This window comes from Paroedura picta, chromosome 1 (assembly GCF_049243985.1).
Source record: "Paroedura picta isolate Pp20150507F chromosome 1, Ppicta_v3.0, whole genome shotgun sequence".
NCBI classification, from domain to species: domain Eukaryota; kingdom Metazoa; phylum Chordata; class Lepidosauria; order Squamata; family Gekkonidae; genus Paroedura; species Paroedura picta.
This window is the reverse complement of record NC_135369.1, coordinates 111,507,727-111,533,352: the sequence shown is the minus strand read 5'-3', so window position 1 is coordinate 111,533,352 and position 25,626 is coordinate 111,507,727. Positions and strand designations below refer to the sequence as shown.

At 41.4% G+C, this 25,626-nt stretch overlaps 1 protein-coding gene and 1 long non-coding RNA gene across 5 annotated transcripts in view; one reads left to right on the top strand and one right to left on the bottom strand.

The window, feature by feature from the left end:
• Nucleotides 1-13,311, bottom strand: part of ARHGAP18 (Rho GTPase activating protein 18) — a 107,588-nt gene extending 94,277 nt beyond the window's left edge. Inside the window, exon 1 of the mRNA XM_077353287.1 lies at nt 13,030-13,311. Within this exon, the coding sequence (XP_077209402.1) occupies nt 13,030-13,073 (44 nt within the window). The 5' untranslated portion in view covers nt 13,074-13,311. The remainder of the gene's footprint in view (nt 1-13,029) is intronic.
• Nucleotides 12,474-25,626, top strand: part of LOC143845167 (uncharacterized) — a 37,587-nt gene continuing 24,434 nt past the window's right edge. For 2 of the 4 annotated variants that reach the window (XR_013234301.1, XR_013234304.1), the window contains exons 1-2: nt 12,474-12,988; nt 23,610-23,714. This is a non-coding gene — a long non-coding RNA (uncharacterized LOC143845167). The remainder of the gene's footprint in view (nt 12,989-23,609; nt 23,715-25,626) is intronic. The other 2 variants (XR_013234303.1, XR_013234302.1) reach the window with 1 other exon arrangement.

Genomic DNA, 25,626 nt, shown 5'->3' with positions numbered 1-25,626 from the left:
ATGCCCACCTGGACCCCCTCTCCATCCCACCTCCTTCTACAGATCCATCACGGGCCATTTTGGGAGGGGGGGGGGTGGCAGGTTGACATCACCATATATGGTCATATCACCCAATAAATGTTTAACATATTTTAAAAATATATAAAACATTAACTCACACCAATTCAGGAAACCTTTTCAGGGATGTCAACCCCCAGGGCTTCACAAAACCCTGGTTGAGAAAGCCTGGACTAACCTATCAACTTTTCTGAAACTCAAAGTTACTAATAGTCAATCAGTATAATGAACATTATTCACAATCCTTAATGTAGAACATTAACTGTGTCTATTACTTTAAAATGAGTGCAGAATTTTCTTTTTATATAACAGCTTATTTCAATAATCAAGTTAGAATTCATTTCATTTGCTTTTTTTAAGAAGCAAGAAAAGTCAATCTTTGTATTGTGCCATCTGTTCTGTTTTGAAGAGATAATTTTGATATGTGCAAATTTTATCTGCACTATTTCTAGACAAGATTTAACATTGTTTGGATACTTATCTGAGGCCCACAGGCCTGTTTTGAAATAGAACCCAGAGGGTTTTTCCCCCCTGATCCCAATGATTCTTCAGCATTATCTAAATTTCATTGAATTTGCTATTACCATAGTAAACATGACTTGAATTTGGATGCAAATGAAAGACACGTTAATACATACAAGATGTCCTCTGATACAGTGGCACATTATTTCCTGACAATGGCATGGCACATTTGATAAGCAGAGGATAATGGCTCGATACAGCAGTCAAACAATTCAACATATTGTCGGAAAAGAAAAAAAATTGGTTCCTTAGCAGTAAATTATCATTTCTGTTATATTTATTAGGGATTTTTAAATATACTGAATGGATAGAAGAAATCACATAGATCCATCTGCTAATTATAATATATTTCACACTGAGCAGGAATTTTTAAGGCGTTATAAGTGCTTAACTGGAGCATGATCATATCAACTGATTTCAACAGAGGAGAGTTATATATGTGCACTGTTCACATCTCTGACTGAAATCTATAAAACTTTAAAGCTTAGCTTTGAACAATATTTTACAAAAGATTTTACCAACAGCAATATTCCTAATGTGCAGATAAGAAAATCTATTTAATTGTTTTACCAATAAAAGCATTCAATGCCAGTATTACTCTGTGTGGGATTCAGAAGTGCCTTTTAAATCTCTACCCACCTCCACACTAGCCACCAGTCAGGTGTTCTTAAACCTTTTCTATACCAGAAATCTGGCCCGGTGCAGTGCTTGTCTGGTCACTGGGCTCATTTCCACTTCTGGATAACATTGGTGCTAGTCTGGGACAGTCCTAGGCTTGGTGCAATTCAGGCCCTCATTTGCCCTGCAGCAAGAGAATGCAGATAAATCCAGCACTGATGTCATCTGGAAGTGGAAATTAGCACCACAACCAAACGAGTGCTACGCTGGGCTAGATTCCTGGTGTAGAAAAGGTCTTAGTGTTACATACACCCCAGCATTCCTAAACACCTAGAATGAGAACCTGGGTATACCTTCTAATCTGGCAAGCTGGTTTTGATTCCCCACTCCACCACATGCAGCCAGCTGGGTAATCTTGGGCTCATCACAGTCCTGATAGTGCTGTCCCCACAGAATAGTCCTGTCAGAACTTTTTCAGCCCCACCTACTTCACAGGGTATCTGTTGTGGGGAGAAGAATGGAAAGAGATTGTAACCCACTTTGTAATTCCTTAAGGTAGTGAAAAGCAGGGTATTAAAACCAATACTTCTTGAGGTATCAGAGTTTCCTTCTTATCCTGTTAATTTTAGAATCTATGTAATCTATGTCAGTTGAAGAGGGATGTAGACAAACTGGAGCATGTCCAGAGGAGGGCAACAAAGTTGGTGAGGGGTTTGGAAACCAAGGTGTATGAGGAAAGGTTGGGGGAGCTTGGTCTGTTTAGCCTGGAGAGGAGACAACTGAGAGGGGATCTGATTACCATCTTCAAGTATTTAAAAGACTGCCATTTAGAGGACGGAGAAGAGTTGTTCTGTGGAGATTCAAGGAGGTGGCAGGTTACAGTGAATGAGCAATAGGGTTGTGAGTGTCCTGCATAGTGCAGGGGGTCAGACTAGAATACCCAGGAGGTAACTTCCAACTCTATGATTCTATGATTCTACATAGCATCTTGAGAAAATTTAGTCTAAAGAAACAGCAGGATCTGCTCCTCTCCAACTAACATCAGATCATTGAATAGAAACTTGTTGGAAGATGCAAGATTTGGAGTGTGTATGATTCAAAAGGATATGAAGAAAATTCTACAGGGAGCATCGGGGAAAATGTGTATTTAGCATAGTCTCCTCCTATGTCCTGATTGGTATAATTGGAGACTTCTTGCTCCTTGGAGAACATTTTCTCCCCACTTGCCTCCAGAATAAATTGACTGAATGCAGAACAACAGTGAGACAGTTACCATATATATGCACATATAAGCCAAGTTTTTCAGCCCTTTTTTAAGCTGAAAAGGTCCCCATCAGCTTATATGTGGGTGTTAAAAAAAACAGCTTCCAGACAAGACAGGAGTGTGAGAGACAAGTATATTTGCCTGAAGAAGCAGAGGCAGGAACAGCAGAGACGCAGCAAGCCTGGGAGGGAAAGAGCAGTCTCTGCCCCCCCCCTCGCTGCTTTAACAAGGCTAGCACGTGTTGCAGGAAGCTCTGAAGCCTCTGTCTCAGTTGGTCAGGCGGTTGGTAGCAGACACCAACCACCACACTGCTTGTTTTCCCCTCGCTTATTTTCACCCAGATGCTTTCCACTGTAGATATGCTCTCCTTCACTAGAATTTCCTGACAGGTAAGCCCTTTCCTCACATACAGTGCCACTCCACCTCTTCAATCTATTCTGTTCTGAACAGTTCATATCCATTTACTATTACATTCCAGTCATGAGAATCATTCCACCAAGCTTCTGTGATGCCTACTAGATCATACCTTTCCATCAGCATGAGAAGTTCCAGCTCTTCCTTCTTATTGCCCGTGCTTCGGGCGTTAGTATAAAGGCATCTGAATCCTTTGACTTTTGGTTCCCTATGAGCTGGCCTTCCTGGTTGGGCTATCCCCAATCGGTCTCCTTCCTTACGGTCTCCTTCCTTCCTTATGTTGAACGTCTCCTTCCCCTTGTGGCTTCAGTTTAAAGCTCTTCTGATGAATCTCCCCAGGTTCCTGCCAAACACATTCTTCCCCAACTTCGATAAGTGTAATCCATCAGGTGCTAATAGGCCTTCCTCAAGAAAGCCTATCCCATGATCCCAGAAACCAAATCTCTCTGCCGGCACCAACTATGCAGCCACTGATTCACCTCCATTATCTTCCTCTCCCGACGCATTCCTCTTCCCTTGACAGGCAAGATTGAAGAGAATAGCACTTGTGCCCCCATTTGCTTGAGCTTCCTCCCTAGATCTTGATAGTCTGTTTTAATAGGAGTGATGGTATTCATGGACATGTCATTCGTTCCCACATGGACCATCACAAATGGGTAGCAATAAATAGATTTGAGGAGTTTGGGAAGCCGTTCTGAAACGTCTTTAATTTTTGCCCCTGGCAAGCAACACACCTCTCGGGTTAGGGGGTCAGGCCCAGCCACATGGCAATCCATTCCTCTTAGCAGGGAGTCTCCAATTACCAGTACTCTCCTTTTTTTTTTCTCTTCTCAACACCATTTCCTTCTATCCTCGTGGCCTCTTCACTTTGTCTTAGACTTTGTTTTGGGACCTCTTCCCTTGTTGACACTTGCACCTCCTCTGTAAGGGCCTGAAATCTATTTTGGAGCTCCAAAGGCCCAAAGAACCGTCTCGCTCTACGCCGTTGAATCTTTTTCCTAACTTTCTGCAGAGGTTACATAACAAGGTCAATCCCCTTATCCTCTTCAGGACTGGTTGTATCCTCTTTATTCCGAGTTGCACAGCTCCGGTCTATGAACTCTTCCCCTCTCTTAATTTGAAAGAATTTGAAAGAATCCCCGGTCTATGAACTCACATGGTCAGCAGCAGCACTCCCCAGCAGCTTTCACCACATGCTCACAGTTGTCTGAGCTCTGCCTCTGGCGAGGAGCAGCCCTTTTTAATCCTCTCAGCAATCACCTCACTCAGCACCACAATAGCCTCACCTGGTCAGTGGCAGCAGCAGCACTCCCCAGCAGCTTTCTCCACGTGCTCTCGGTTGTCTGTTATCCAAGGCATTGATGTCAAGTCAAGGTTTGTGACAGACACTCTTAAAATTTCATGTAAATGTTCATCTGTAAGTTTTGATCTACATTTCAATTTCACAATTTTCAACTTGGAAAAGGTTTGTTCACAGATATATGTGGTGCCAAAGTCTGTGAACATGCCTGCAGCAAATTTCTTGAGGTTGATAAATATATCAGGTAAACCAGAACAGAAATCTAACAGACTGTTTTCTTTGTAAAGGTCTCTGAAATGATCACTGGCTTGCAAATCAGTTAGTTCCGTTTGAAAAATTTACTTGCAATTTCTGGTGCTACTTCAAATAGATTCTGAAACATTCTTATTTCCTTTCCAAGCTTATGACAAGCGAATCTGTTCTCAAATTCTACCTGCAATAGGTTCGGTGATTTGATGTGTATTTCAACGTTGAATTGTAAATCCCCATTCTTCTCAAATTTTAGTCCATTGCATAATGAGAAGTTTGAAGTTACCTTCACTAACTTTGTTTTGCTTCAAAAGCTTTCAGTTCGGTATACAGGTCACATACAAGCTTTCATGTCCCCTGAAACCATAGATTCAATGTGTTCAGATGCTCTGTGATATCCATTAAGAAGGTCAAATCAAAAATCCATTCAGGATCAGAAAGTGCTTCTTGATCTTTTCCTTTCTTCTTAAAAAAGACATCAATTTTATGAGGAAGACTGAAAAATGTTTGAGGACTTTGTCTCTAAGCCACCTGACCTGCATGGTACAATACATCCCCATATTCTGCATGCATCTCTGAGAGAAAACCGCTGATGAGCAAGGCCATGATGCCTGATGTAATTAACGCTGGATACAACAATATGCATTATGCTTTCCCTCTGAAGATTCTTACTACACAAGGCTCGCTGATCAATTATGCAGTGAAATTGCATGGGAAGTATACTATTTAATTTCAATATCTCTTCATAGATTTTTGCAACTACATCAGTTGTGATGCTTTTCAATTTATCCCAGCTCAGACCAAGATTTTCTCCTGATTTATACACCTTCAAGAATATGTTTTCTGCAGTTGTGATGCCTTTCAAGAGTACACACAATTCTTCTGTAATTCTGAAGTTGGAACCTATCACCCTGATAAAAAAATTAGTAGTTGAGCAGTGTCTATAATGTCATTGCTCTTATCTAATGCCAAAGGGGAAAAAAACTTTATGACTCGACAACCAATGACATATGCAGCTCTTTGCCCCATTCTTCAACACACCTAGTGATTTTAAATGCAGATAAACTGACACAACTAACACAAACCACCATCTCAGGACACTTTTCATCCATTACTTTAATCATGCACTTTTTAACAAATTCAAAATCATAGAATGGTCTACCACTCTCAGCAATATGTTTAGCAACATGATAGCTGACCCTTACAATAGACAGGCTCTCTTTAACATGCTTTCTAAAACTATTTTGCTCCAGGAACATTGATTTTTTAAGATAGTTTATCTGGTTCACTTGCACCTCTCTTTGATATATTGAGTAGCTCTTGTGACAGGATTCAAAGTGCCTTTTAATATTGTACTCCTTTAATACTGAGACATTTTCAAGACACAGGCAAAGTGCCTTATATAAAACAACTGCCTTCTTACAACTCCTGGCCATAAGCATGCTTTTATGTTAGGTGAGTGAATGTCCTGCCAGAACTCCATATTCTCTGTATCATTGTTGCTTTGCATCTGGAATAATGGAGACCATAGATCACATTTTATGATCAATGGACACCACAGAGAGCTCTGGAGTAAATATATGCTGTTTGTCGAATCTCATATGATCTCTCTTGCTGACAGACGCCGATCTAGAAATAGTGTGTTCTATAGCTAAATGCTTAGCACTTGCACCAGAACTGGAGAAAATTGCCTGTTTAGCTTGGCTCCAACCCTAAATTACTAGCTCTGAAATATTTAAGCAACAATAAACTGTCATTAATTATAAATAACAGTCAATTATAATTATTTAATTATAAATAATAGAGTCAACTGAAAATCTCCAAATGGATTTTTCACCAGATTGAACTATATTTTAGAAACCAACCAATTTTAAATGCATATGTCTTACTGGTGACAGTGGCATTTTTATAAGCTTTGATGTTGTTGCTGAGTTTAGCCTAAAGCAGATTCTCTACACATTCTCTACATATGGGTATTTATTCAACTATTCGGGCACACTGGAAAAAGGCAACCTCCATAACTGATATAATCTCTAGCCATAACATTCCTTTAAATAATTTGAGGATAGTGGATGACTATCACCTATTCTGTATGGTACAATGAAATCTGGAATCTGATTCCTGCTCTAAAAAAAATACTAAATATTGTTATTCATTTTCTCTACTTTTAATTTCTGAATGGTTGGTTAATTTCTAGAAGAAGAAGGAGTTGGTTCTTATATGTTGCTTTTCTCTACCAGGAGTCTCAAAGCGGCTTACAATCCCCTTCCCTTTCGTCTCCCACAACAAACACCTTGTGAGGTAGGTGAGGCTGAGAGAGCTCTGATATTACTGCTCCGTCAAAACAGCTTTATCAGTGCTGTGGCAAGCCCAAGATCACCCAGCTGGCTGCAAGTGGTGAGTGGGAAGTCAAACCCTGCTCGCCAGATTACAAGTCCGCGCTCCTAACCACTTCACCAAACTGGCTCATTACCCAAATGACTGAACTTGATGAAATTATTGATTTGAAAAATTAAAAGAAAACTATGAAATCTTTTCATCCACTATGGTCCCTGTTACTTTTAAGATTGATAGATCTGCTCTTTTTAATTTGTGATGTTAGTTTACAGCTATCTGTTCTTAGCTTGTGAGACAGAATATTTGAAATTTTGCATATGAATGCTAAAACAGTTTTTAAAGTGTTACTCATAGATACTCTCTTTATCTAACACATTACACAAATGTCTTTTGTGAGGCTCATGACCACTTTGCATATGAATACTGTTTTGTCTTTTATTGGTCTGCCATGTCTTTGTCCTACTCTGTGTTGTGTAGTGTTTCTCATCTCAGTCATTTGTGTCTGTTCTACCCGTATCTGTCGCCTTTGTTTGTTGTTCTCAAGTATTCTTTCACATTTTGTCTGTTTTTTGTTTCGTTACATTCATTAATAATATACTTACTATTAATAAGCATGCAAAAATAAACAAGCAAAAATATTAAAGTACTAAGCTGTTACACTATTTTTATTTCTCTGATGCTCCATCAGTATATCAAAATTTCCACTGGAATCTAATACATTAGAAATGTAGAATTAGATCTATAATAAATACTGAGGTTAACTGGAGGCCACATACATGCCTTTTATACAGGTCTTTAACATGCTTTGACCTCTGAAGGCACAGTTAGGGAAAACTTAATTCAGGTTTTCCCAAACCTGTTTTATTTATTTGTTTGTTTGTATTTTTATACCGCCCTCTGCAAAGGCTCAGTTACATATAACTGAAACGATACATAAAACCATACATATAATAACATTCATATTATTAACTGGTATAACCGGGTAACAGTATAACATAACAGTATAACATTATAACAAACAGTGGTAATTTGAACAGGTCCAGGAGTCTTAGTGGGTTTCTGGGGGGGACGGGAGGAGCAGGGGCCCTGCAGATGTTGCTTGGTTGACCTGGCCTCAGCCAAATGCCTGGTGGCTCCCTTTTGCAGGCCCTGTGGAACTGTTTTGATCCCATTTTTGTTGTGAAGGTGGTACTTTATACTTTAGTTATATGAAAACTTTTAAAAATCCATTTGCCTACAGATATCAAAGTGGCCTGAAAGAGCCCATATGAAAGGGACCATAATTTAATGCAAATCTAAATGGAACTGCAGGATCCTGAATCGTCTATTGATGATCGGGTTATCAGTGCTACACTACAGAGGCTCAGTTTTAAAATTTGCATCTTATGATAGAACAATTGGGGGCTCTTTGGAGGAGGTGAAGGAGAAGAAGAAGAGTTGGTACTTTTATGCCGCTTTTCTCTACCCAAAGGAGTCTCAAAGCAGCTTACATTCACCTTCCCTTTCCTCTCCCCACAACAGACACCCTGTGGGGTGGGTGAGGCTGAGAGAGCCCTGATATCACTGCTCGGTCAGAACAGTTTTATCAGTGCTGTGGTGAGCTCAAGATCACCCAGTTGGTTGCATATGGGAGAACGCAGAATCAAACCTGGCTCACCAGATTAGAAGTCTGCACTCCTAACCACTACACCAAGCGCCTCCCCCCCCCCCCCGTGCCACAGTGCTGGCTGCTTCAGGCACGAACGGCCACTTTGCATGCCGAAGCGCCCAACCCTACGAGTCTCTTCTTCTATAACAGTATCCCTCCTATTCCTTACTCCTCAATTCACCCTTCTTGTCAACTTCTCCTCCCCTCTACTTTTCTGGCCATAAAAGCTGTGGTGTTAGGAAGCTGCTCCAGGCCCAGAGCAATACAACTGTTGCCAAGCGAGGTGTAGCTCCAGATGCAGTTATGTTGTCATCTGGAAGCTGCTCTGGACCCAGAGAGGCTCTCAGATTCTGCCTTCAATATAGCCATGCCCAGAGAGGTTCCCAGACAGCAATGTGGCTAGGCCCAGAGAGGCTCTCAGTCTCTGCTACCACCAGCTAGGGGGGAAAAGATGAATTAGGGAGGGGATTTAAAAGTCCTGATTTGTTTCTTTTAAATATGTCAGATGGGGGTCTCCCTAGCCAAACACACAGATTTACATATCCACAGATGGAGGCTACAGTTGAGAAATATATAGAGATGATGAAATGGTGCTAGCATGACACCACAAAATGGCATGTGTTAAATAAGGTTTTCAGAGGTTTACCTGGCATGAATTTCAGTGCAAATGTTTAGTGTCAGTGTTCTAGTAACACCTAATTACTCTCATTATAATGAGCAGCAGACACAGATTCTATTGTATTAATAGGCTACTCATCACTTTTCAAATACTAGGTCTGCCTTCATATGAAATTGTTCTACCCTAATACCCTGAATTTCTTAATTATTGCTGTTTTAAACTACTCAACCACATGTTAACAATAGATTATAATTTAAAGTTGTATCTACTTTCCATTTATATGTGAAGTAAGTTTCAATAATCTTATTTTTATTTTAATTATTTTATTACATTTATATACTGCCTTCCCTTGCAGCTCAGCGTGGTTTACAGTGAAATTCATGGTGCAATACAAGGAAACATGGTCATTGAGAATGTGTATCTCCAACAGTAGTATTTTATTGTTTAAGTAGAGATCACAAGAACACCAACAGGAGAGGAAAATCATTAATATCATCAGGCACAGATAAGTATAATATTTGTTGCTGTTGTTGTTGTTAGGTGCGAAGTCGTGTCTGATTCATCCCGACCCCAGACAATGATCCTCCAGGCCTTCCTGTCCTCTACCATTCCTCGAAGTCCATTTAAGTATAATATACTGAATAGTAAATATTTTGTGCAACAGAAAACATAGCAAATATTGTAATATTAATGATATCAAAATTGTGTCTTGTTTGGATTTTTCCACATCCTGTTATCCTTTTATAAATTGGATGTGACAACCCAGTTCAGTACATCAGTCACAGTGCATACCTAAGCAGACTCTCATCCCTTTGAGTCCACTGGAATCAAGGGGTTTACTAGGGTTTAATTTTGTTGAGGACTGCACTGACAGAGAATCAGATTTATCTAGAATATAATCATCATAGATAGCTGAGCTATATCAGGCAACCTAGCATAGTGGATGTTGCCACTGTGTGACACAGAGTGTTGGACTAGGGACCTTGGTCTCATCCCACATGGCTTCCCTTATATTCTTATAATCAGTTACTACCAAATTAACTTAGTTCTACTGTAACTGCTTGATGTGATACTTTACATTACATAATTGACAAATATTCATATGCCAATTTTATCCATCTGATTTAGGACGGTTTTGTTTCTGTTTTTTTTTTTTTAATGAAAACTTTTATAGTTTAATCCTCAGCAGACTTGTTGCTTTCTTATGGAGCACCTCCTGGTGCAATCCCACAAAAGATTTATATCCTTCTAAAGTGCAGGTCTGCACTGCTATATACCAGAAAAACTTCAAATCTAAAAGCATAGAAAATGTAAGAAGATAGATCCATAGTTTCTACTTTGAGAACTGTAAATACAGGATGAAGATGAGCTGATAGATCTCAAGGGGAACAATACTAAGCAGATCTGCTTAGAAATAAATCCCCTGTTATTTAATGGGGCTCACTCCCAGGAAAGTTTTCTGAACCTATATATGCACCTATTTGAAGACAGAACTCAGAAGGAAAAAAAAGGAATCACAAGGCAAGATAATGTAATAACCCGCTAACTACATAACTACATTGGAAGAGCAACCACTGATGAAGATATACAGAAAGCGGGTTATTTACCTAGGATCCCGTTTTGGTTGACTCTTTATCATTATTTGGACTTCTACTAATAATACAGAGAGGACTATTACATTATCTTGCATTGTGATTCCTTTTTTTCCCTTCTGAGTTCATATTGAGGAATCTACGGTTCTATATTTGATTGGTGATTTATTCTGATTTGAAGATATACATATGCCTATATGTGTATTTCTTTTATACAGAGATTCCTACATCTCTTACCCCACCTGCACTTTCAAACTGGATGGTAGCACTTAACACAAGGTCAGCTTGGTGGCTAATAAAGCAGCACAAGACTAATTATTTTAGCTAAAAATACCAATTTATTAGAATATGCGCTGTTGGCATGCAAAAGAAAGCATAGCCCCTTGTATTTCTAATATTTAATATCTGCCATTTTAACTGATAGCAGTGTTGAAGTTTTTCAGTCATCACTCTAGCTCAAGAAACATGTATGACATCATGATTAGCCAATTAACCTAATTGCTTAAAATGATTTTAATATTGTTCATCTGACTTCTAAAGGATTGTCATAAGTATAAATTAGAAGTATTTTGAAAAAGAAGGGAATTTTATGCTCCAGGAAATCATAACAGAAATATTAATATTTATTACCATTTACTCTCCAGCAAAGACTATGGGCCTCCCTTAAAAAAAAACCATGATAAAACCCCACTAATTTCACTACTAGTTTTTTGGATGGGAGTGAGGGGATTCTTTAACAGTTATAGCATATTTCGTAACAGGTTTTGAAAACAGCATTCATCCAAACTCTGGGTCCAATCTCTGTTGGAAAACAGGTGGGTTTATAAATAAATCAAATAAATATTATCAGTTCACCTATACCAAAATACTTTTTGTCCAAACTGTTTCCAGAAGCTTTCAGATGGACAGAGTATGCCACTACCACCCCATTTTTGACAAGAAGAAAGCCTTTCATTTGTACCTACCAGTGCTCCAGATGCTTCACCAAGAGATAATGAGCAGTAAAAAGCCTCTTGGAACTAAGCAGAATGGATTTGAGGTTATAGATGTTGATGCCTTGCCAGTCAGAATTCATTTTGACTAGCAGCCATGAGTATCCACCAGGATAAATTTCTACATGGTTTGCTTTTCTTTTCACCTCACCATTAAAAGTTTTTCAAATATAATAGAATGTCAGGTATTAACATGTTTCCTAAAGAGTGCTTTAAAAATGGACAAAGTCATAACTTCCACAAACATAAACTGGAGTTGCATATTAAAATACTTAATGAGAGACTGAAGTACCTAATTGGTTCAAAAATGGTTTAAAGCATATATACAACAAACCTAGCAGGAATGCCTGTTCCAAAAATAATTTTGAAAACAAAGTTAACAAAATAATTCAAATTCTTCCAGGTCATCATTTACAGAAGAGGACTTGGATCTCACTCATGAAGGTCTACCATTTCTGTGATACATGAGTACAGAAAGCTAAAATATGGTATATACACATTAATCAAAAGTACCATGCAGCTCATTCCACATGTTTAGTGAGGCTCTACAGCCATGTTTCTTGAACTTCAGGCTACCTTCCATTTCTGAAAATGAGACTTTAGCAATTGGTGAAGTGGCATTTGGGGAGGCGCAGGGTACAGACATTTTTAAAAAGCACAGCAAAAACATCTAGCATAACTAAAATATGAGCTTTTGAAAGAGTATCCATGTGTGTGGGGCAAGCACAACCAACAGAAAACAGATTTAAGGAAGATCCCATATAAGTCAGCAGAATGTGTGCTGCATTAGCATCTCATAAATATTGAGTTGTAATGAAATCACAACAATCACCTCATGCTCAAGGAAATCAGTGCGTAAGCATCAGTAGCTGGAGAAAGTACTTAAAATATGTTTCTATTTCCTTTCCTTCTGGGATATGCAGATCTTTTGTTACATATCAGTGACTGCTCTTAACAAATAGCAATGTAAAATTCAGTTCTACTTGTTTGCTACAATCAATTTTTTGTCTTTTTCTAAAAGCTTAGATTATGAAGAAGAGACAGACAATTCAATGAAGGAGTGGGGTGGGGTGTATTTTGCAGCTGAGAAGCCAATCACAATTGAACTAAAAATAGTGTACTTGTGAAGAATCAACTTCATTCAAGTACTGTCCTACACAACACTCATTTTAATGTGAAATGAAAATAATTGTTGCTGGGGTAACTCCACGTAGGATTTCACTGCAGTATTGTGTGCGTGCGTGAGAGACAGCAAGCGAGAGAGTGCTCATCCCAATAGTACATCTCCTGTTTGAGGAAGGCTGCCCCTTCGCGCTGCAGGTGTTGTGAGGGTCCAGCAGAGGAGCGTCTCCATCTGGTCAGAGTTCGGACTGCAGGTGAGCCCAGCGCGCCGAGGCGCCAGCGCGTGCCGTCTTACCTGAGGTGCAGGTAGTGCACCAGCTTGGTCACCATGGTAACCATCGGGCCCGAGTCCGCCTTGTCAGCCCGAGGAGAGGGTTCCGGAGCCGAAGCAAGTGGAAGGAGGCCGGGCGAGCTTTCCAGTGGGACTGCTGGGTCTCAGGCCAGCGCAGCCCTTCCTTTCCCTTCCCCGCCGTCGCTTCGAGCCACCGAAGCAGCCCGGGAGATCGCGGCACTGGGGGGCGGCTTGAGCTCCTCTGCGCCGCCTTTCACCTGCCGCGCATGCTGAGTGCGGGCTGCTGCTGCTGCCGCTTCGGAGAAGCCCAGGAGCAGCGCAAAGGCTGGGGCTGGGGGCAGCGGGCGGAGAGACCGAGTTGCAGGCGAGCCTCCTCCCGCCCGACGGCCGGCCTGCCTGCCTGCCTGCAGCAGCTGGTACACGAAGCCCCCCCCCCCCAGTATTAAGGGTACAGGGAGCAGCAAGGGGAAGGCTTGCAGACGGCCAGCTGTCGAAGCCTAATCACTGCTCAGGCCTGATTGCAGCGACTTAGGGCGAAGCCAGTCACTCCGCTTTCTTTCTGGCAGCCAGCTTGTGTCTTTCACCAGTGGCAGACCAACAGGTGCAGCTCCACATCACCACCACCCGGGACTCATCATTCCCATACAAAAATCTGGACAATTGTTGGTGAATGTTCACCTGTCATGGTGCAGGTACATGAAGGAGCAATGCTGTTGTTCGATCTTTATTTAGATCTGTATATCCCATTTTTCTGTCAGACGCAGGGTAGCTTATGTTATCACTCTCCCCTCCACGTTTAAGTATCACTGCCACTCTGTGAGGTAGGTTATTGGGAGTCACTGGTCCAGGGCTGCCCACCAAGCACCCATGGCAATGTGGGGATTCAAACCATGATTCTCCCAGATTCTAGTCCAACATGTTAGCTACAATGCTACACAGCTGTGCAAGATATATTTTATTCAAGGATACTGGAGGGTCAATATGGGTCTCATTGGAAACATTTTGGATTTGCCTATAGGGATCTCCCAGTGAAATTGAACTTTAGGACTAGTGGCTCATTCCACATACATTGGAAAATGCTCTTTCAATGCACCTTTGCAGCCACTGGTCCTGGGCATATCAGGTATTTTGATGTCTCCATTACACGGAATGGGTTATCTGACTCTTTGCCATGCTTTTACACTAAACTAAATCTCCTTGGCATGGTTAGATCAGTGTCCTTCAGAATTTTAACTTTTGCTTCTGGCAAATGAATCAGACTGCTAGTGTCTTCCATATGTACCAAAAAAGAAGTCTCCTGGATCAGGAGAAATAACGGATCTTCAACGGTGGTCAGTGGAGTGGCTGCAGGACATTCATTTACAGATCTGCAAGTTATATATGTATAAGGAAAAGTGTGAAACCTACATGTGATTAGCTTATTCAGCAACAGTCACACCAAATTTTATTTTATGTACTCACCATTATTATTATTATTATTCATAGAATCATAGAATCATAGATTGGAAGGGGCCATACAGGCCATCTAGTCCAACCCCCTGCTCAACGCAGGATCAGCCCTAAGCATCCTAAAGCATCCAAGAAAAGTGTGTATCCAACCTTTGCTTGAAGACTGCCAGTGAGGGGGAGCTCACCACCTCCTTAGGCAGCCTATTCCACTGCTGAACTACTCTGACTGTGAATTTTTTTTCCTGATATCTAGCCTATATCGTTGTACTTGTAGTTTATACCCATTACTGCGTGTCCTCTCCTCTGCAGCCAACAGAAACAGCATCCTGCCCTCTTCCAAGTGACAACCATTCAAATACTTAAAGAGGGCTATCATGTCCCCTCTCAACCTCCTTTTCTCCAGGCTGAACATTCCCAAGTCCCTGAACCTATCTTCATAGGGCTTGGTCCCTTGGCCCCAGATCATTTTTGTCGCTCTCCTCTGTACCCTTTCAATTTTATCTACGTCCTTCTTGAAGTGAGGCCTCCAGAACTGCACACAGTACTCCAGGTGTGGTCTGACCAGTGCCGTATACAGTGGGACTATGACATCTTGTGATTTTGATGTGATGCCCCTGTTGATACAGCCCAAAATGGCATTCGCCTCTTTACCGCTGCATCACACTGCCTGCTCATATTTAGTTTACAATCCACAAGTACCCCAAGGTCTCGTTCACACACAGTGTTACCTAGAAGCATATCCCCCATCCAGTAGGCATGCTTTTCATTTTTCTGACCCAGATGCAGAACTTTACACTTATCCTTATTAAATTGCATCTTGTTCTCATTTGCCCATTTTTCCATTGTGTTCAGATCTCGTTGAACTCTGTCTCTATCTTCTGGAGTATTTGCCAGTCCTCCCAATTTGGTGTCATCTGCAAACTTGATGAGTAGTTCCTCCACCCCCTCATCGAGATCATTAATAAATATGTTAAAAAGTACCAGGCCGAGCACCGAGCCCTGAGGTACCCCACTACTCACCTCCCTCCAGTCTGATGAAACACCATTGACAACAACTCTTTGAGTGCAGTTCTCTAACCAATTCCCTATCCACCTAACTATCTGAAAATCCAGATTGCAGTCCTTCAACTTATCCATCAGAACATCATGGGGAACCTTATCAAAAGCTTTACTAAAATCCAAGTAAACGACATCAACCGAATTTCCACGATCCAGCAAACCTGTTACTTGGTCAAAAAAGAAAAACAGGTTGGTCTGGCAGGACCTGTTGGAGACAAATCCATGCTGATTTCCTTGGATCACCAAATTGTCCTCCAGATGTTTGCAGATCGCTCCCTTTAATATCTGCTCCATTATCTTCCCACAACAGAGGTCAGACTCACTGGTCTTTAGTTTCCCGGGTCCTTCTTCCTCCCTTTTTTGAAGATCGGAATAACATTTGCTCTCTTCCAGTCCTCCGGGACATCTCCAGTCCTTAAAGAGGTCCCGAAGATGATGGACAAGGGTTCTGCAAGTTCTCCGGAAAGTTCTTTGAGTACTCTCGGGTGCATTTCATCCGGCCCAGGGGATTTGAACTCATCCAGTGCAGCTAAATGCCTCTCAACAACCTCTCTATCCATGTCAACCTGCCACCCAGACACTATCCTTTGGCTACTGCTATCTCTAGATGTGCCTAAATCCTTTGCCCTGTGGGAAAAAACAGATGTAAAATAGGCGCTAAGCCTTTTTGCTTTCTCTGCATCTTCCATTAGAGTTTGTCCATCTGCACCCATTAGCGGGCCTATTGCCTCCTTTATGTTTGCTCCTCACATAACTGAAAAATCTTTTCTTGTTACAATGGGCTTCCCTGGCCAATCTTAGCTCGCTTTCAGCTTTGGCCTTTCTAATGATTGATCTACAGTGCCTAGTAACCTGTAGGTACTATTCTTTAGAGCTCTGTCCTTCCCTCCATTTCCTGAACATTTTCCTTTTCTTTCTTAGTTCCTCTTGAAGTTCTCTGTTCATCCAAATAGGCTTCTTAGAGCTCCTGCAGTATTATCTTCTTTCTGGGATAGTCATTGATTGAGCATGCAATAGCTCTTGTTTGAGTAGCGCCCACCCTTCACATGCTCCCTTCCCTTCCAGCATTCTCGTCCATGGTATGACACTCATCATGTCTCTGAGTTTATTCTCTGAGCATGTCTCTGCTTTAGGATGCTTAGGGCTAATCCTGCGTTGAGCAGGGGGTTGGACTAGATGGCCTGTATGGCCCATTCCAACTCTATGGTTCTATGATTCTATGATTAAAGTTTGCCCTACGAAAATCCAACATTCGCGTCTGGCTACAACCTTCCTTGGCTCCCCATCTCAAAAGGAATTCTATGAGGACATGGTCACTTCCCCCTAGGGTCCCCACCTCCTTCACCTCATCCACCAACTCTTGCCTGTTGGTCAGTATTAAGTCCAGTATGGCTGAACCTCTTGTGGGTTCCTCTACCATTTGATAAATGAAATTGTCAGCCAGGCAGGTCAGAAAGTTGCATGACTGAGGACGCTTTGCAGAGTTTGTTTCCCAGCACACATCTGGGAGATTGAAGTCACCCATGATGACAAGGTCCTGCTGCTTGGATATTTTCTCAAGCTGCTCACAAAGTGCAGCATCCACATCTTCTCGTTAGTCAGGCGGTCGGTAGCAGACACCAACCACCACACTGTTTGTTTTCCCCTCGCTTATTTTCACCCAGATGCTTTCCACTGTAGATATACTCTCCTTCACTAGAATTTTCTGACAGGTAAGCCCTTTCCTCACATACAGTGCCACTCCTCCACCTCTTCAATCTATTCTGTTTTTTCTGAACAGTTCATATCCATCCACTATTACATTTTAGTCGTCGGCGTTGTCATCATCATCATCATCATTATTATTTTACCTGCTGCTCCCAGAAAGCTGGCTCATGGCAGGTTACAACACTAAAACCCCCAGCACAGAATATGGCAAGAAGCCAAAGCTGGCTGTTCAGCACAACAAAAGACATTTGATAGAGCTCAGCATGCATGAAACATAGGTTTCTCAGTCTTCCATTTATAGAAGTGATATCTAAGTAGCAGCCATGTATTCTGTGAAGTGGGCATCCCCATCTTAGGTTTTGATGCAGGGGGACTGAGCACACTGTCTGAAGCTGTAATTAGCTAACAAAGAAAGGGGAGATTAAATCTCATTACCTGAGCAGATGGGTAATTGTATAGGTCTTTAATCTGAGAGGTAAATGTGCTAATTAAATTAAATTTTGAATAATATAAAAATATCAAGATGAATCTATTTCAGTACTAATTAAAGATGATTTAGTTTTATGGTATAATCTGGTGTCCATTGGATTATAGTTAATAGTCCATGTAATGTTCAATTAAGGATACTGTAACTACCTAAACAGAAATCACCTGTTATGAAATGAATGATGCACAAAGTATTTTTATATAACTTTACAGATGTATTGATATTAAAAGATGGAATTTACATACTCCTGAGGTACAAATAAACTACTCTGCAGAGGTCTGTGTTTTAGAGTTGGAACACAGCAGCTTTGGCCACGGCCAGTATTTGAATGGGAGACCACCAAGAATTACCAGGGTAATGATGCAGAGGCAGGCAATGGCAAACCACTTTGGAACGTCTCATGCCTTGACAACCCCCCACAATCACCATAAATCAGCCGTGACTTCATGGACGAAAACAAGACTGATAGCTTTGAACTATAGGATACAAAAGTGACCCAAATTGTGAAAAAGAGCACATGCAAAGGGACAAATGTAATTGTTGTTTGAGGGACTGGAGCTGAGACAAAGGTGAGATGGAGAGAAGATGTGGGGATTTCGTGACACTGGACACTTGGATTTCATGGCCACCCTAGTACAGCCTGTAATAATAACCCTCAGACCATCATCTTTAAACCGCCCGTGGCGCCACGGGCGCCACGGACTATATAATTCGGTAAGGGGTCTGGAGGTGGGATTAGTCCGTGATGAGGACGGGTCCGGATTGGACCCTTCCTCATGACAGACAATCGGAGGGACCAATCGGCAGGCGCTTCGCGCCTGCCGATTGGTCCCTCCGATTCCCAGCTCCAGCAACTGCGAGCCACGCGCAGCGCGGCTCGCAGTTCCTCCTGACCTGATGCGGCGAGAGGTGCGAAGCGCCTCTCGCCGTGTCAGGCCGCCGACCCAGGGAGCCCCCGGCAGTTGCGCGAAGCGCGGCTGCCGGGGGTCCCCTGCCTGGCGGGCTGTCGCGGCGAGAGGCGCGAAGCGCCTCTCGCCGTGTCAGCCCGCCCACGCCGAAAGAAGCTCGCCGAGGAAGACGAGGGACCCTCGAACCAGCCTGAAAGGAGCCCGGACCTCTGCCGCCGCCGCTGCTGCCTGCCGCCGCGCCGCCGCCTGCCGTTCCCCCGCCGCCGCCGCCGCCCGGCTCTCCCTGCCCCGCCGCTGCCGCCGCCGAGGGGCCGGGCCCGCTGGCCAGCAGGAGCAGGAGCGGCGGCAGCGGCGGACAAGCGGCGGCCGAAGGGGACGCGCAGGCGGCCGGCAGGAGCAGCAGGAGGTCTTTGACCCTCGGACCAGCCTGCCAGAAGCTCGCCGCCGCCGCTGAAGGAGCCGCAGACCAGCACGCCGAAGAACAATGTAAGGTCCTAGCGCCCGCTGCATTCCCCCGCAGCGGGCTTGATTACTAGTTGTTAGATAATTCTGGATATTTTGGCTGACTCATGAATGACCAAGGTTTACAATTGTATTACTTTAAACTATTCTTTAATATTGTCTATATTGCCTTTAAATATACTTACTTTTAGATTAATTCCAACTGTCATTTCCAATATTATTCTTATGTATTCATAACTCTATTAGAACAGCCCAGTAGCACCTTTAAGACCATTCTTATTCAAGGTATAAGCTTTTGTGTACAAGCACACTTCTTCAGATATTCTGAAATGGAATTTCCTCAACCATTACATAAAAGAAGTGGTGGGGGAGTGTTGATTGCCAGGAAGCCTTAGTTAGACTCAAGATGCATAAGTAACTGGGCAATTATAGCTGAGAGTGATCAATAAGATCTGTGAATGTAAGTAAGTATGAAGTTTGAGTCCAGTGGCACCTTCAAGACTAACAAAGTTCCATTTTGGGTATAAGCAAGAACTGAAAGACTTAGCATGTGAAGATGTAAACTCCAGTCCAGAGAAATAAATTCCCGTCTACCATTCCAAATTACATTACATTCTACTATTTATTACAGTACTGTATTAATCTATTATTCCAAATAAGAAATAAATTAAAGAGGACACATGACCCTTCTGGGAAATAGATAAGAGTGCAGATATAAGAGCTGAATGAGGTTAGAATATGTAATGAAATACAAAACCAACATTTCTGTTAATTCCTGAGGATTCCTTTGTTTTTAGTGTTGCAACTTGATAATTTCCTTTTCCAGTCTGTTCCTGAAAGAAGGGTATAAAAACAAATTCTTCTTCTTCTACAACAGAATGCCCTTTATCTCTATGGAAGACCTCTCTCTAGCTTGGTGTAGGGGGTAAGAGCGATAGCTTCTAATCTGGAGAACCAGGTATGATTTTCTTCCACATGCAGCATGCTGAGTAGCCTTGGGCTAGTCACAGTTTTCTCAGAGCTCTCTCAGCTCCATATAGCTTACAAGGTGCCTGTTGTAGGGATAGGAAGCATAGGCAATTGTAAGCCACTTTGAGACTCCTTTCGGCAGTAAAAAGCAGGGTCGCCAAAACACCCTCAGCTCTTCTTCACTTGCTGTGACATCTAGTAGAGCATGCCACTTAGATCCTCCCAGTTGTATGGGTACTTATATCTATAGTAGACTCCAGATGTGGTACCTGTCCCTATCATAAGGACTACACAAATGTCATATTATGTTGGACCTTAAAACCAGTATCTGAAGAGTCATTATATTAAAGTGCTTTGTCATGTGGATAAAGGTAAAGGTAAAGGTATCCCTTTGCAAGCACTGAGTCATGTCTTGGGGTGACGCCCTCTAGCGTTTTCATGGCAGAAAACGCCATGTACGGGGTGGTTTGCCAGTCCCTTCCCCAGTCATTACCGTTTACCCCCCAGCAAGCTGGGTACTCATTTTACCGACCTCGGAAGGATGCAAGGCTGAGTCAACCTTTAGCCGACTGCTGGGATCGAACTCCCAGCCTCATGGGCAGAACTTTCAGACTGTATGTCTGCTGCCTTACCACTATGCGCCACAAGAGGCTCACACATGGTGTACCTTAGTTTCTGTTTTCCCCCTATATACCACTCATATGTCCATGTCCCAACAAGTCTAATACCAGAACCATCTTTTTTCCACAGTAAAGAATAACAGCTAGGAAAGGACCTTCTGCAATACACTTGGCTGTATTTCTAAATTACTTCCTGCTAGTCACTCTTCTTAACTCATTATCTTCAGTTGCCTCTAGAAACCTATGGTTGGGAAGACCAGATAAGCACAACATGTTTATTTTAATTTATTTAATTTATTTAATTTATTTTTTAATTTAGACCCTGCCCCTCTGAATTATTAATAATTCTTATCCAAGAATTATTAAAACAGAAAATCTCATTTACGCATTTGATCTCCCAATATTGGTAGCAAACGAATTAAATTTTAGGTTTGAGTGGCTCTATTTATTTATTGGCTTAGCTTGTTGATTTTTATTCTGCTTGCTTTTAATGTTTACATTTTTGGGGCTTTGCTGTTTATTTTTAATTAATTTTTAAATGTTGAGAGTCCAATGATCAGAAAGCAGCCTACAGCTATTTAAGTAGTATACAACTAATATAGTCTTGCATAATCTTCTGGAAAGGTTACCAGACAACAGTGCCTACTAACTAGTGAGAGCTGGGGGGAGCTATGTGGAATGCTGGTATCATATGTGCTATGACATCACTTAAGAATCACTGAAAAACTCTATAGCTTTACCATGGAGTTCCTAGCAATTTCTAGAGCAATGTGACATTATTTCTAGATTTTTCTTGAAAGTGACATCACATCACACTTGTGACACCAGCATTATTTTCCCTTCACTGCTTTTGAGAGCAGCATTGGGCAACAGGAGGTAACCATGCCTTAGCTGGAGGTGCAAAAATGAAATAGGAGGGGTGGGACCTAGTGAGAGATCAAACAAGAAACAAGCAAAAAGGCACTGGGACCCCAATATGGTCATCAAATTATTCCAATGTAATAAACAGACTTCCAGAGAGTCTTCAATTTTCAGTTAATTTTTCCCTATTTAATATTTCCCTAAGGGCTAAGTGGGCGGAGAGTGGGCATGGCCTGTCAGAGGCAGGGGCCAATCAGGATGCGCCTCTCACAGCCTCACATTCCTCACAGGTTGTCTATTGTGGAGAGATGAAGGGAAAAGGTGTTTGTAAACCGCTTTGAGACTCCTTTGAGTAGTAAACAACAGGGTACAAAAAAACAGTTCTTCTTCTAAGGAGCAACTATGAAAGAAGCATGTGGGCACATAACATTTTATCAACAGTGAAAAAATGGAGACAGAAGGAGCAGGATGGACACCTGTGTACTGTGTATTAGGGCAGGGGGACATTTTGGTGTCTGTAGCCTAATTCACACAAGAAGGGAAATGATGCAGAACTGGGAGGAATTGGTTGCCATGTAATCACCCCCTAAGAAGAGTGTCCAGTCTGAATTTCCCTTCACATATCTGAAGACATGGCTCTGGAAAGCTCATCTGTAACCACTATGCCAAAATTCCCAAAACCACAGGCTCTTGACACCCATCTCTCCACACCTACGCCCTCATTTGTCACCACACCACCACAACCTCCCAACACACACATTCAACCCCATGCCCTTAAAGACTGAACAACTCCTCCCCTTCCTCTTCCCACCACCAAGCTCTAGCACCCGTTGTATTCCTGGATACAATGGGCTTTGCCCCTAGTTCTTTAATAAGTAATATTCTTAATCCCAACACATTTTGCTGCCTAGCTTTATCAAGGGACATCAAATTTCAAATTGTTTTCAACTGGAAAATTAAGTTTAGAACAACAATCGCTTAACAGAGAATCTGGTATGTATAGTTTTTAACTTGAACACTATTACAGCCACCCAAAGACTGTTGTAGAAAATTCTATAAACAGCTACACCTAGCTTAAGGCATTCTAGTCTTTGGGTGGCTGTAAGTTAAATTAGAAACCATATATATCAGATTCTCTGTTAAGAGATTGTTGTTCTAAACTGAAATTTCCAGTTGAAAACAATTTGAAATTTGATGTCCCTTGATAAAGCTAGGCAGCGAAACACATTAGGTTTGATTAAGAATTCTACTTATTAAAGAATTAACTGAAGATTGATGACTCCCTGGAAGTCTATTTATTACATTGGAATAATTGGATGCACCATATTGGGATCCCAATGCCTTATTGCAGGGGTAGTCAAACTGCGGCCCTCCAGATGTCCATGGACTACAATTCCCAGAAGCCCCTGCCAGCGAATGCTGGCAGCGGGCTTCTGGGAATTGTAGTCCATGGACATCTGGAGGGCCGCAATTTGACTACCCCTGCCTTATTGCTTGTTCCATAGCAGGGGGTGTGGCAACCCTATCTTCTGGTATGTTCAACAATATTTTTCTTTTTCTTAACAAGTGACAGTGACTGGATTAGTGAAAACATAAATGAAAAGAGTAACTGTGTTCAAGTCCAATTGACATTATTCCAACACTTATACATGCATGTATAGAGGCCCTAAGGCATCAGCACTCTGTCCGTGTTCAGGGAGAGAGAAGGCTATTCAAAAAGGCATATCTTTCTGTGAATGGCCTACATACATACATACCCGCATACATACAGCATTTTATGATAGTGCTTAGTCATTTAGATATACCAGAAGAGCTTATGATTTCAACTTCCATTACTCAAAGCATAGTGATTTAGAAGTTATCACTCCTGCAGAGTTCTACACAACTGTAGTGATTAGTAAGCATGTAAATGTAAATAATATGAATTTCTGAATAACTATTTGTTGTTCTCTCCATCCAGTGATGTAAGTGCATATACTGTTTCAAGCCACAAACAAATCAGAATGCGTCGTGTGAATTAAACACCTGCTTATATTTGCTTTGTGTGTGTGTGTCCTTTAGAAATGTATTAAAGTGCTTGTGGCAAATTCTGAGAAGAAAGGAACATCTGGAGACTGAGAAAAGGATGCATATTTTGGGTGAAAACCAAGAAGTAATTGCTAAGAGGTATGAGTCATATCTTGGTACATTCTCAATGGCTCTTTTGCTTCTGAAATTTCACAAGGCAGTATAGACATGGTTTCAAAACTATCTGTACAGAAATATGGACTAGAAACCATAGGTTTTAATTAAAATATTATGAAATGTGTGGCTTGCTGAACTGCATCATATACTAGATTTCATGTTTGCACATTCATATAAATATGTATAAAAAAATAAATATGTATAAAACTGACAAAGCCCAGTGCTTTGTCAGTCTAAAGACAAAAACCCTAATATTAAGTTTATATAATACATTTAGAAAACCCTATTAATGTGCATTCTAAATGAAATTATGCTTCATATCAGGGTACATGTGTAAATGAGCTTATTATTTTCATACTCATGTGAAAGAGAAAGATTTGGAGTTTTCATTGAAGGAACATTGGATAGAGAAAAACCTTGAATTATTAATAATCATAACCTTTTACTTAGCCAATACTTGGGGCTGACTGTACATTAGGTCATGTTTCAGAGTAAATTTTGGAATCAATACATTAGTTTAAAAGAAAACAAAAGATTAAATGGCCTGACTTCATGCAGTGACAACACAGAAGCAGCTGCTGGACCAAGACCCTTTAAAGTGTGCCGTTAAAAATAGATGCCAGCTTCACCCATGGCTTAACCTGTCTTTTAATCTCCTAAAGCTTTGTGCCATACAGGTTCACTAGGTACACTATCAAACTGTGCCACAAATCGTTTACAGTCAATGCAGTCAAATATTGCCAGACAACTTCTTGTGGAATTATGCAGGTCACTATGAGGATCCAAATGAAGCAATCCCACAATTAATCCCCCCAAAGGCAGTATGCATCAGTTATCATAGATTTAATACTTAAATACAAGTAAAACCATGCTTATTTTGGTGTAACTTGGTTACTTATTTCCTTTAGGCATATGTGCTTTTGGTTTCAGTATTATATGGATGTGATTTAAATGAGTTTTATGTACATCCTGATTTACATACAGAGGTCTTATACATCAGTTGCATTTTATTTTATACATCAGTTGCATTTCATTTAGATGTAGCAACAGTGTTGGAATATATATGGAGGAGCTTTGGTAGCTGTTTCCCTAGATGCTCACATTTATTCTGTATTTCTTCCTGTATTGCTTCCTGTGAATAGTCATATTTGCCTCTTTCTTTAGTATGAGGTGCATGGGTTGCGAGGCATGTAAATAAGTCTGAGATTTAGATATCTGTAGATGTCCCGGTCATTAAAGGTTCCCTAAAGTCATGAAAAACAATTCTCCTTTTAGTTTTCAAGGAGAACCCATCCCATTTGAAAAGCTTCCAGTTCTCTAAAATTGTCTATACTTTTTCCCTTTCTTTTTTCTGGTGGTGCCTCTTCCACCTATGTTGGATACATAGTTCAGGCGGAAAAAGTGGACAGACAGATATGGCATTAATATAGATGATAGCCTATAAGAGTGTTCATGTTGGGCAGTTAGCAGTGCATGTTCATCAGAGCTACTAGAATTGCTAGCAGTCGTGGACCCTGGCAATATAAATTATATATTCATTCATTTCATGCACTTTTCTGCTGCAGAGAGAATAATTACCTTAAAATCAATAGATTTCTCTAAATATAAATACAAGAAGATAGGTTACATCCACTGTTTGGGTCCTTACAGCAAACCTCTGAATACCAGTGCTGGGAGCAGCAATTGGAGAAAGCCTCAGCTATATAGAGTTGCCAACCATTAGAGGGGGGGGGGGTGACAGGGGTGACGCCTCACCCAAAACATGCCCTGCTCCACCAATCAGCTTTCCTCTTGCTGTAGAAGGAATCTAGGTGCACATCCCCTTCTACACAGGAAAGCTTCCTCTGTGCCAAAGCAGATTGGCTGGCCCCAACTATGATACTTCCCTGCAGCA